The sequence below is a fragment of the Dunckerocampus dactyliophorus genome, chromosome 12 (assembly GCF_027744805.1).
Source record: "Dunckerocampus dactyliophorus isolate RoL2022-P2 chromosome 12, RoL_Ddac_1.1, whole genome shotgun sequence".
NCBI classification, from domain to species: domain Eukaryota; kingdom Metazoa; phylum Chordata; class Actinopteri; order Syngnathiformes; family Syngnathidae; genus Dunckerocampus; species Dunckerocampus dactyliophorus.
This window is the reverse complement of record NC_072830.1, coordinates 4,223,018-4,235,994: the sequence shown is the minus strand read 5'-3', so window position 1 is coordinate 4,235,994 and position 12,977 is coordinate 4,223,018. Positions and strand designations below refer to the sequence as shown.

The 12,977-nt window shown below is 37.7% G+C and overlaps 1 protein-coding gene across 4 annotated transcripts in view; it reads right to left on the bottom strand.

Moving 5' to 3' along the window:
- Positions 1 to 3,166: 3,166 nt before the first annotated feature.
- tiam1b (TIAM Rac1 associated GEF 1b) overlaps positions 3,167 to 12,977 on the bottom strand; it is a 48,936-nt gene continuing 39,125 nt past the window's right edge. For all 4 annotated transcript variants that reach the window (XM_054794176.1, XM_054794173.1, XM_054794174.1 and 1 more), the window contains 11 exons: positions 11,354 to 11,422; positions 10,763 to 10,888; positions 9,463 to 9,571; positions 8,782 to 8,961; positions 6,973 to 7,091; positions 6,788 to 6,896; positions 6,670 to 6,728; positions 6,496 to 6,601; positions 6,335 to 6,422; positions 6,095 to 6,267; positions 3,167 to 4,494 (listed from right to left, as the gene is read on the bottom strand). In XM_054794176.1, the coding sequence (XP_054650151.1) occupies positions 4,025 to 4,494; positions 6,095 to 6,267; positions 6,335 to 6,422; positions 6,496 to 6,601; positions 6,670 to 6,728; positions 6,788 to 6,896; positions 6,973 to 7,091; positions 8,782 to 8,961; positions 9,463 to 9,571; positions 10,763 to 10,888; positions 11,354 to 11,422 (1,608 nt within the window). In that variant the 3' untranslated portion in view covers positions 3,167 to 4,024. The remainder of the gene's footprint in view (positions 4,495 to 6,094; positions 6,268 to 6,334; positions 6,423 to 6,495; positions 6,602 to 6,669; positions 6,729 to 6,787; positions 6,897 to 6,972; positions 7,092 to 8,781; positions 8,962 to 9,462; positions 9,572 to 10,762; positions 10,889 to 11,353; positions 11,423 to 12,977) is intronic.

Here is a 12,977-nt window from a genome sequence, read left to right as displayed (position 1 = left end):
AAAATCACAAGAAATTCATAATATTATGAGGAAAATTATGTAATAATTTTAATAGCATAGACTTTAAATATTAAAGAAAAAATACATTATCTTTTAAAAGTGGTAATTTGAAAAACAAACTAAACAAAAAGTTTACATTTTTGGAAAATTAGGTTGGGGAAAAAGGTGTAATATTATACGAATAAAGCCAAAATATGATGGGAATAAGGTCAAAGAAAATTTCCAGCCATTTATTTTCTACGGCGCTTATCCTCACTAGTGTAGCGGGGGTATGCTGGAGCCTATCCCAGGTGACTTTGGGCGAGACGCGGGGTACACCCTGGACTGGTCTTAAGTCATAATTATGAGAAGAAAATTTACAGGAAGAAAGTTTAAATATTTGGAAATTTTTTTTAAACGAACAGCATGAATGAAAAAAATTGCTGTAATTTTACAAGAAAAAAAAGTCATCTTCTAACAAGAAAAAAGCTGCAGTTATGAGAATAAACTCAGAATTGTATGAGGCTTCAGTTGGGCTGTTGTGGCGCCAAAAGGTGATGAATGAGGCGGACGTTTATTAAAGTGAAAAGAATGGAGACGTGATCGAAAATAAGGCTGTCACATTTTTGTTCATGTCGTTTACATGAGCAAGAAGTTAGTGCAGTGTTGAGGAAGTGCCACTAGAGGGGCGTAAAGAGTCAGGTTTGACTTCACTGACATGACGCTTGTCTTGTTTGCACATTTGGAGAGAATAATGTAATATGAGGGAAAATGCCATTTTAGTTGTATAAACTTGAAATATGAAACAAAAATGATGTTATTTTTTTAAAATTTTGAATATTTTGAAAAACAAACAAAGCTATAATTTTTTTGGAAAATTAGGAGAGTAAAGTCAAAATATTATGGGAACGAAGTCATAATTGCAAGAACAAAATGTAATTTTACGAGAATTTTGCGAAGATTATTTAAGAAGAAAGTCGGAATATTGGTTAAAAAAAAGCATCAGAAATGGAAAAAAAAGTTGTCATTTTACAAGAATAACGTCAAAATATTAAGAAAAAAAGTTGCAATTTTACGAGAATAAACTTGTCATATTATTGGGGGAAAAATAATGTCATTTATGTTGCATAGAGTTGAAATATTCAAGAAAAAATATTTTACTTTTTAAAAGTTGTAATATTATGAGAAACAAACAAAATAAAGTTGTCATTTTTGGAAAATTAGATTGGGGAAAAATTCTAATGTTATGAGAGTAAAGTCAAAATATTATGGGAACGAAGTCATAATTGCAAGAACAAAATGTAATTTTACGAGAATTTTACGAAGATTATTTAAGAAGAAAGTCGGAATATTGGTTAAAAAAAGCATCAGAAATGGAAAAAAAGCTGTCATTTTACAAGAATAACGTCAAAACATTAAGAAAAAAAGTCGCAATTTTACGAGAATAAACTTGTCATATTATGGGGGAAAAATAATGTCATTTATGTTGCATAGAGTTGAAATATTCAAGAAAAAATATTTTACTTTTTAAAAGTTGTAATTTATGAGAAACAAACAAAATAAAGTTACATTTTTGGAAAATTAGATTGGGGAAAAAGTTACATTATTATGGGAATAGCGGCAAAATATGGGAATAAAGTTATAATATGACAAAAAGAACATTTATGAACATTATTTAAGAAGAAAGTTGAAATATCTTGAAAATTTTAAAAAAACAGAGATCGTTGTATTCTAACGAGAATAATGTTACCATAATAAACATGGTAATATTATGAGGCTCACTGCATCATGCTGACTGGTTTTCGGTAATGAAAATGTGGTCACCCTATTTTAGGCTTCATTTGGGCTGTGGTGCCGTGGAAAGGTGACGATGGGGCGGACGTTTATTCAAGTGAAAAGAGTGGAGACGTGAAAATACGTACAGATGTTTTTTTGCAAAGTCATGTTGAGGGCACATGTCATCGTTTACATGAACAGGAAGTTGGTGCAGTGTTGAGGAAGTGCCACTAGAGGAGCGTAAAGAGTCAGGTTTGGCTCCACTGATATGATGCTTGTCTTGTTTGCACTCTGAGCCTGGTAGGATGTCTTATGCTTTCTATATCTTATAATATTATACCTTATAATATTACAACTTAACTTAAAACTCTAAAATAGCATATTTTGTCTTAACTATTTCAACCCTATGCTACTAGAATACAGCTATTTTTTAAATATATATTGACCAATTTCTGCTGTTGTTGTTCTTTTTAATTTTCCAAATATTTAACCTTTTTTCTGAAATAATCTTTGTAAAATCTTCTTAAAATTACAGCTGTTTTTTCCATTTCAGCATTTTCCCCCCAACTATTTCAACTGTCTTATTGTATTATTCTCATAAAATTGCGACTTTTTTATGTTTAGAATATGACTTTTTCGCTTCATATTTTGACTTTATTCTCTTAAAATTATAGCTGTTTTTTCCATTATTGTTGTTTTTTCCAACTTTCTTCTTGTACATTTTCTTCTATTTTGACTTTATTCTCATAACTTTTTCGGAAAGCTAATTTTCTTTATTCATTTTTTGTTGTTTCCCATGATATTGAGACGCTTAAAAAGTAAAAATGTTCTTGACTATTTCTAAAATAACATTACTTTTTACCATAATGCTAAGTTTATTCTCATAAAATGTTGACTTTTTATTACTTTTCTTAATATTTTGACTTCAATTTCTGCAGTTTTAATTTTGCAACAATTTCAATCTTCTTCTTGTGAAGGTTCTTGTAAGTACGACCTTACTCTCATAATGCTTTGACTTTGTTCTCCTAACATTGTAACTTTTTCCCTAACCTAACTTTAAAAATTACTTCATTGTTGTATTGATTGTTTTGGTTGTTTTTCATGATATTACGACTTTTTTAAAAAAGTGATATTTTTCTTTAATATTTAAATTGTTCGCTACTAAAATACCATTATTTTTCCTTGTTGTTGGATTACAACTTTTTTCACTCAGTATTTTGACTTTGTTTTTGTAAAATTACTGCTTCCCCCCTTTTTTTTGTGACTCTGGGCCAATCACCAAAACCAGCTGCAGGCCCCTCGACCCCCGCTTTAAAAGAACCCGGGCCTGGTGAAGAAGATTAAAATATTTGTATGATTTATGCATGATCACAAGTCATAGCTAACATCACAAAAACAAGCTGTTGTAGGAAACAACTGTCTTTATTATGATAGCAATACATTTTCTATGTACAGCCACAGTAATAATAATAACAATAATAAAAATGCAGTCTCAGTAGCACAATTATTTTATCACATTTGGACTACAATCTTTCCCCCTGTGATTGCTTAAACACATTTGGACCGTCCTATAAAAAGCAATTATTCTTGCTAACAAATACATTTACAAATCAATAAATAATATATATATATATATATTTTGAAAAAAAAACAAAACCTTGTTTTGTAATCCAGTGATTTTAAACCATTTTTTTTAAACAGCTGATGTGCAAATTCCCGCCACTGGAGCGTGTACGAGACTAAAGTTAAATATCATAAATGACTGTTCCTTGAAAGGCGATACTGAGAAGCAAAACAAAAAGGTTTCACAGTAAAACATGAAAGAATATTCAAGTAAAACAGGATTATGTTAAGTTAACATGAAGATTCTCCTAGCCTCTGCCACAAATTGTTACAAAAAAATACTATTAAGCGCAACAAAAGCAGGCTAAAAAGCTGTAAAACTAAATATTTGACAATATCTCCGTAAACTATGCAAGACAAGAGCCTTTGCTATTATTTATTCCATGTCTGGAAGGACAAATTGAAGGTTGTCAAGGTCACACAAAGAAAACATATCCATTTGGCAACAGCAGGCGGGGCTGCAGAGCGCCGCCCTAGTGTGCAAACCATGCCAGTCATGATTAGATTCTATGATTGTACTATTAGTAGTTCATGTCCAAATGATGAGTCAGCATTTTCCTCACTGTCTCCAAAAAGCATCCGGTAAGCCAACACCCGAGCGTCGCTCATCGCCACGGAGGTCGTCAAAAGCGGCTGGAGATGCGCTTCAGTCTGATGAGCATTCCGGATGCTCCCGCCGCACCCACACGCTGTCGCCGCCTTTCAGGTGCCCGCCCTCAGGGGGCTCGCTGACTGCCGGGGACGCGAGCGGCTCGCTTCCCTCCCCTTCCTCGCCCTCCAGAGACAGTGACGCCACAGAAGCATCAAGGTCGACCCCCGTGGGCGCACGGGCGCTGCGTCCCAACTCGTCGTCCTCGTCGCTCAGGATGTCCGTCTCCTTGACCTCCTCGGGGTCTTCGTATTCTTTGAGGTCAAACTGTTCTTCCACCCAGCGGTCCGTGTCACCGGATTCCTCCGACGCCTGCCGCCGGTCTCGCCGGGCCTCTGACCCGTCGCCCTCCTGAGGCGGCGAAGCGAGGTCCCGCTCGGGCTCGCCGTCGAAAACGATGTCGGTGTCGATGGTGAAGCGGTTGCGCACCAGCTTCCTCCGTCCCAGCGTCCTCGTTGGTGCAGACGCTGTGGGAAAAAGCACAGGATTACTTTGTCATTTCTTGGTTCAAAAAAAAGACGCACACCCCTCTAGAAAGTGGAAGTTAATTTTGTGTAGAAGTGAAGTTAAGCTTGTGTGACTGAAAACAACGCATCTGTTGCATGTCTGTCTCTTCTCCTGGTATTTTTACACCAGTCACATGTAAGTGTTGTGCAAGTCTGATTGTGCTATGTGAGTGTGTGTATTGTGTATAAAAGATAAGTAAATTTTGTGTAGAAGTGAAAGTTAAGCTCGTGTGTGAGAATAATACGTCTGTGTGTCTTTCCACCAGTCATATGTAAGTGTTGTGCAAGTCTGCTTGTGCTATTTGAGTGTGTGTCTTGTGTAGAAAGTGAAAGTTAATTTTGTGTAGAAGTGAAAGTTAAGCTTGTGTGAGTGAAAACAATGCATCTGTTGTGTGTCTGTCTCTTCTCCCTGTATTTTTCCACCAGTCATATGTAAGTGTTGTGCAAGTCTGATTGTGCTATGTGAGTGTGTGTGTGTTGTGAATTTGATTAATTACTTTTTTGTTGCAATCTGTTCCATGTTGAGCATATAAATTAAGCCATATAAACAATTACGGTATATTTTGACATTAGAAATTCATTTTACACTTATTTTGGTATTGAAATTAGCGACACAAAAAAACTGAGCTGTTTGGGAGCCAAAAGAGACGGATTTCGTCACAACTTTGCACTATGATATTTTGTGAAGATATGCTAAGAAGTTATATATTTATATATATATATATATATATATATATATATATATATACAGTATATATACATATATATATATATATATACAGTATATATACATATATATATATATATATATATACAGTATATATACATATATATATATATATACATATACATACAGTATACAGTACAGTATATATATATATATATATGTATGTATATATATATGTATGTATATATATATATTCCAAGAAAAAAGTGCATCCCAGCTTTGTCATGTAAGTGAAGAAGAATATTATTAATATCAACTTCACTCTTTGCCATTTTTTTCAAATTTTTGCAGTTTTTTTCCCAAATACTTGTTTTCCAATCATTTTCTTACATGTTGTTTTTGTCATACAGTATTATGACTTTATGTCTTCATGTACTACACTTCATTTTAAAATTATAACGTTTTCCACAACCGAATTTTTCTAAAAACTCCAACTTTATTTTTGTTATTTATTTTTTCGCATAACATTCCAACTTAAAAAAAAGTCTTTTTACTATAATATTTCAACTTTATGCGACTAAAATGAGGTTATTATTTTTCCTCACAATAGTATGACATTATTCTTGTAAAATTACGACTTTGTCTCTTTAGAATCCAACTTTTTTTCTCTTAATATTTTGACTTTTGTCAAGTTTCCAGCGCCAATCAGCGGTACCTTTGTTTTTGTTGCAGAGAAGCCGTCTAAACTCCAAGCTCTCTCATGTTCACATGAAAAGTCATCATTCCAATCCAATTCCACATGACAAGAACATTGCAAAGTATTTCCTGGAATTGCAGTCTTTTTTTTGTTTTGACCGCATGAAGACGAGGGCGCACACAGCGTGGGGGACGTACCTGCTCGGTTGATGACGGGACGGGCGCCCTTCAGCGCACACAGGCGCTTGCCTCCGAAGGGCACGTACTGCTGGCTGAGGGGCAAACTCTCCGTCTTGAGCAGCTGCCGCCGGTGCTTCTCCCGCAGGATGGAATGCACCGTTTTCAGGAAGTCTTTGCGGCTCTCTGGACAGCTGAGGAAGAGCGAAGGTCAGATGACGGCGGCGGATAAACACGCCAAAGAGGTTTATCCATCCTCACCTGCAACACAGCTGGAACGCCCTCTCCGGCCTTCCCTCCGACTCCGACTTTGTGTGCACGATCTCGCACACAGACGTGCCCTCGACATCTGGGGAGGAAACCAACGGTGTGTGATTGCAGACGACCACAACGTACCTCACCGGACGTGTGATTTGACAGACCTGCGTTAGCTAAAGATCTGACTTGGAGGGCGTCTGTGGGAATCATGTGACGGTATCGGAAGGGGTCTTTCTCTTCGGAAGACATCGACACTCGATGGGAGCCGCCCTTGGAGTGAAAAACACGATTATTCAGTCGGCTGTTGGGATATTTTATTGTGAAATGGGGCCACGTACCATTTTCTTTTTCTGTTTGGACCCGTCCTTGCACACAAAGACAACCGCCGTTTTGAAGACTGCAAGAAAGTAGGTGTTACACGAGCACACGTAGTGAGGCCAGGTAGGGGTGTCATACCAAAAGTGGCCATCTGGGGCTCCTTCTTCCACTTTCCTAAGGACACGGGCGGGTTGATCCAGGTCACGCTGGTGTGGAGCAGCAAGTCGCCCATGGACAAGTCAGCCACCTGGTAATTAAGGTGAAACATCTCCAGTCAATCAACATATCTACTTGTCCCAACCGGCCGCCATCTTTGGACCTGCCTCCTTCTTGTCGCCGCTCTGCTCGGTGATGAGCTGGTCGAACACGGCGCCAAACTCCTCGTGGATCTTCTGCATCTCGTTGATGTGGCTGGCCACTTTGTTCATGGCTTTCATGGCGACTACGGACAAACGCTGACAGTTAGTTTAACACAGCGGTTGTCCCGAGTGTGGTCCAATGGCCACTGGCGGCCCGCAGATGGGGGGTTTTCATGGCCTGCGGCACATTCTAAAGATATCATTTAACATGAAAACTTGCAGCCAAAATGGTCAAATCAGCAGTCTTTTTATGAGACCAAAGTCAAAATATTAAGAGAAAAAAGTCGTAATGTAACAAGAAAAAGTCACAATTTTATGACAATAATGTAATATTATGAGGATTTATTTTTTTTAAGTTGCAATATTATGAGAACCCAACAAAACTATGAATAATGTTGTAATTTTTGGAAAATGCAGTTGCAGAAAAGTTCTAATGTTATGAGAATAAATATAAAAAATAAAAAAAAAAATAAATAAAAGTAGTAATTGAAAAAACATCTGTCATTTTACAAGAATAGAGTCAAAATATTAAGAGAAAAAGTCGTATTCTAATGAGAAAAAAGTCGTAATTGTACGAGAATAATATTAATAATAAGATAATATTAATTAATAATAATATTATCAGGAAAAATGTCATTTTAGTAGCAAAGTGTTGAAATAATAAAGAAAATTGATGGGTTTTTTTTATTGTGGCCCGCAGCTGTTTTTCATTGCCCTGTGTCACACTCTAAAAGTACCGTTTAACAAGAAAACTAAAAAAGAAAAACCCCGGCAAAAATGAAAATCAGCAGTAATTTGATAAGAATAAAGTCAAAATATTAAGAGAAAGAAGTAGTAATCTAACGAGAAAAAAAATCGCAATTTTGCAAGAATAATGTCGCATATTATGATCATTTTAGTAGCATAAACTTAAAATATTAAAGAAAAGATGCTATTTTTTTAAAGTTGCAATATAGTGTTCCCTCGCTACATCGTGGTTCACCTTTTGCGGATTCGCTCTTTCACTGATTTTTTAAGTGCGATTTTGCACGTTTTTTTTAACAGCGTATGAACGTGCATTGTGTTCTGCGTCCTTGTGGTGTATGAAAGTGGTCTATGGGTGCTCTGTTGCATGTGTCTGTTATTGTATTTACTCCTGCTACCAGTAGAGGGTGTTGTATACTTAAGTGAGAGTTGACGTGTTGAGTATCCAGTTTAGCTCGGTAAATATAGAGCCACAACAGTCCTGATTGGCTAAGGGAGAACCCGCCCATTGTGTTCTGCATTCCAATTGGATGTTGACCATTGTCTACTTTGTGCAGGACTGCCTCTTTCCTCTTGTATGATCGCTGGCTGCTAGCGATCATACATGCTGAATGAAGGCAGAAGTTACGCGGCTGCAGGGTGCCCGGAATACTGTAAACGAATCTTCGGTTCATGGAGGACGAGGAGGGGGAATATGTTTAACAAGGATAGAAAAACGCTACAGCCTGATGGCGCCAGGACAAGTCACGATCAGAGGAGTGGAATATGCATGAGTCACTTAATTTTTTGTGTCCAATCTTGTAAGTTGATCATTAAAATTCAAACGAAACTTGAACTTTGAGAGCGTTTAAACAGGAGAGAAATGTGATAAAATGATCTGTCTGATAAAAGTGTATCAAATGTATGGTGAAGGGTTTTACAGCCTTCAAACATATATAATAATTGTACAAAAATATAGTTTGCTACTTTAAATCCCTGCTTTACTGACACCAAAATGCAGGTAAAAGCGCGGCGTGGTGCGATTCTCACCGTCCAGGTGGTAGTGCTCCTCGCTGTCCGGGTCGGTGAGCGAGTAGAGCTCCTTGAGCAGGAGAGGATACTTGAGCACCCGCTGGATGGGCTTGATCAGGTACGACTCCAGCGTGGACGAATGCTGCTGCTTGGGATTGCGCTCGTCCAGGAAGGCCTTGAAGTCGGGGTCGCTTTTGGCTGCAAAGGATCGTAAAACTGCGATGAAGAAGCCATGCGACATCTTGTACACGTAAAGCACTTTGTAACTGTCAAACTACAAGAAGAAGAAGGAATAGGAAGAAGCTGAGTTTATGCCGTTTCCTGAAATAGCTTTCTTCTGGTTTCTGAGTTAGAGGAGTTGTACATTGTTTTGGAATGGACATGGCAGGTTGCTGTGCTGTTTGTTTTGGTCCCACAGAGGAATACAATTGTTTAAAGAGACGAAAAAAGCGTATCCCAACAGCTGAAAATATATTTGTGCACCTTTGTGGAATACACCGTGGGAAGCACGCAACAGGTCTTAAACTTGAGACAGTCGACTCATGAATGTGCGACGTGTCAGGTCCATTTAACAGCAGGTCAAACGCACAACGGCGTGCCTGATAGCTCCACGCGGGAGATTTATGACCGCCGCCGGCGGACGGCAGATGGTTCTGCGATCAACAAGGTGCAACGTGGAGCCGAGCCGCGCTCACTCACCCTTGACCAGGACCTTTGGGACTTTGGTGTGGCTGGCGCAGAAGGCACTGTAGATCTTAAAGCGGTCTGCGTAGTAGAGGAAGGAGCCCCCCAGGGAGAAGAGGATTTTCTACGATAAGATGGATGGGAGGAGAGGTTACCTGGCTGGAAGAGTTTATCATGCATTGTTATTTTAATGCTGTCAAATGATTACACATTTTAAATCAGAGTCATCACAGATTTGAAGTAAATCACCATTTGCAACTGTCTGAAGTATGTCTATTTTTACCTTATGTTATCAAGAGACACATAAATATGGGAGCCCGTTTGTACCACTGAAAGAAATAAAATATCGCAATGGAAAATCAGACTTATGAGATTAAAAATTTAAATTATGAGATTAGAAATCGATATTGAAATAAGAAAGTCATAATTATAACATAAAAAGTCGGAATTATGAGATAATGTCAAAATTATGAGATAGGAAAGTCATAATTATGATATAAGAAAGTCATAATAATAATAATATAATATAATAATATAAGATAGATAAGTTAGATAGATAAGATATATATATATATTGTTTTCTGTGTCGGAAAGGGGCCACCATAGATAAACGACAGGACAGGATTATAAATATTGTGATGTATTACCATCTCCGAATCAAATCCAAATCCAGTTAAAAGATAGCACACATGTCTGAAAATGTAATTGTCTACACTTAGAGCACCGTAGAAAGTCGCAGAATCGCACTTTTATGAGCAATGAAAGGTTGCGTTCAATGACACCATGTAATTTAAGCTAAAAATCACGTTTCCTGTGTACTTTCTGGGATTTCTCAGCATACTTAAATGCAGCAATTTGTACTTCTGCATTAAGAGTCACGAAGTGAGTCATAAGAATATCCAATTATGGATTATTTCTGTTCCTTTAGACCACACATACACGCATAAAATAAGACGTTATTGTGTTCGCAGTGTCCCTGAATGCACCTCGCTGTTGTGCAGTGACAATGAGGAAGTGTCGTTCTGAGGGACTAGAGATGTGTTGGTAAGTTGAAGATAGCTATATGGTGTTGAAATTGCACTGCTGTTGATGTCTTCAGGTCGGAATAAAGTTACAATTTATAACTTTATATTTATACCTTATAAAAAGCAACCGCCGTCGTAACAGAGATTTGTGGCTTGCCGTGCGAGTGCGTTAATTACGCTAAAAATGTTAACGTAATTAATCAAATAAAGTAGTTACCACCGTAAACACCTTCTCTTTGACAGGCCTACTTTTAAAAAAGTATAGTAATGCTTTGTGTGTGTCATGTTACCTTAAACTGCTCCACTCTCTCCAGCTTCTCCAGATCTGGAACCAGTCTGGTTCCGTCTTCCAGGGTCTTGAGAAACTCCACCTGGAACTCAACCATTTCTGGCAAATTCCCAAAGAGAACATCCAGCTGGAAGAAAAACAAAGAGGTTTGATTTACCTTGATTGACCAAATATTTATCAATTTATCGTGGGTGTCAGCCAAAGTTAACACGGCATTATTTTGCTGCAACACAGACGTAACCATCATTCCGTGGGCATACCGTGTCACTTAATTGGTACAAAAATGATTATTTATTGACCAAAATTAGCAATTTTTAGTGACCTACACATTTGTAATGGCTTTTAGTACAAATCCGACTTAATTCTCTGATAGTATGGAGCAGATGGTGCACACAAATGTCCAAGTAGCACATGCAGGTGTTAACAAAAAAACATTCCATCCTCCTCTCATCATTCAGCACTCTTGTCCTCACACAAAGCCATCCATCCTGTGATTATGTAACCCACTTTTCTAAGCTCCAGCAATGGCACTGCAGAGCCCACGGCCGCACACACAAACACACACGCACAGTATGGACTGTATTTGACTTACCTCATCCTGAGTCAGAAAGGTCTCTTTCTGCAGCGGACTGAGATATCGCCCAATCAGGCAGTTGAGGTCCTGCAAAAGTGTTTGAGGGCATTTCTTTACAGAACCTTAGGAACAATATATTGAGAGCAATACAAGAACGCTATCCAAATTTGATCCTTCACAAAGATTCTAATGCTCACGGTTGATTGCACAACTAAGAACTGACTGTGCAGACGTACCTAATGAAGTGTCCAGTCAGTGCATTTACATCATGAATTTTGCAACACTGACCTTGTAGGCTGCCAATAAAAAGAGCTATAAAGCCGCCTTTTACTTGTACCTTAACGATAATATAAAACTAAATCCATCGCATTGGTGTCGTAAATGTTGTCCTTAAAAGTAGAGGGGACTAAAAGTCAATATCTAAAAAAGTGTTGCATGCAAAACGTACTTTTTCTAAACATTATTTGCTTCATTCTGTTAACATTCAGTGTTGCCCACAGGGCTACAATCTGTTTGTGGCGGTTGGATGTGTGTGTGTGTGTGTAGGTGTGTGTGTAGGTGTGTGTGTGTGTGTGTGTGTGTGTGTGTGTGTGTGTGTGTGTATGTGTAATGGTTAAATTTGCATAATTGCAATAAGTTGCATAATTGCAAAAAGCAAAACAAGTTTGTTTACGACTTCAAATGAACTTTCTTTTGTCTTTTTTTTAAATGCCACAAACAAGACGCAAGTGACTTCACTCTGTGGTGTTTTTTCTAAATGAATATGAATTAATGAATCTTGCTGTTTTCGTGGTTGAATACGGCCTGTTGTTATTATTTTTTTAATTGCATAATTGAGATAATTTTACATATTTGGCATAAATTAAGCATTTTTGTGCTGAAAAATGGCTAAATGAAGTAAAATACAAATATAAGGCTTCAGAAGACGCATTCAAAGATGTCATGTTGATCTGTAACATTCTACACTGGTCAGTAGGTGTCAGTAATGTTGCATTGATGAGAAAATAGCCACTGCAGGAATACTGTACATAAATTGCACGTAAAAAACGAGGAACTCTCTAATGGTAACATGTGTGAGTCTATATTATGTCTTATTTTCTCTTATTATGTCATGGCTATATTGGGTAATAGGAGTGTAAAGGTGACTACAGGGGTGTGATTTCATGTCTAGAGGGCTCTAATAAAGTTAAAAATCACATTTAGGAGGTCATAAACAGGTTTTCTACGGTCTAACTATGAAAATGTTACATTTATAAATAAGGAATCCTACTTTAATTACCTTTGAAAAACGAGGGATGACTGCACAGGCTTTCATGTCAAGAGTCGCCAAAAGTCTACACTACATTTATCGCTAGTTGCTTTCTTGAGGGGTCTGACGACTTGCTGAATATAGTGACAATGTCTCTAAGTTAGCAACACCGATCCCTCCTACTACATCTTCTTATTCTCTGGCAGCCCAAGTGTGTTATCGTGTGTTTATGAGCGAGGGGGAACAGCAGCTCCATTTGTGGTGGGCTGCCACAAATAAATGAATGTGTGGGAAACACGGAGATTAGGACTGAAAAATTGTGCCTAATGTAATTAAGTTCTCTATTTTGTGTGGCCATGAGCCCCATTAGCATTCATCAACCCGAGCATGAGA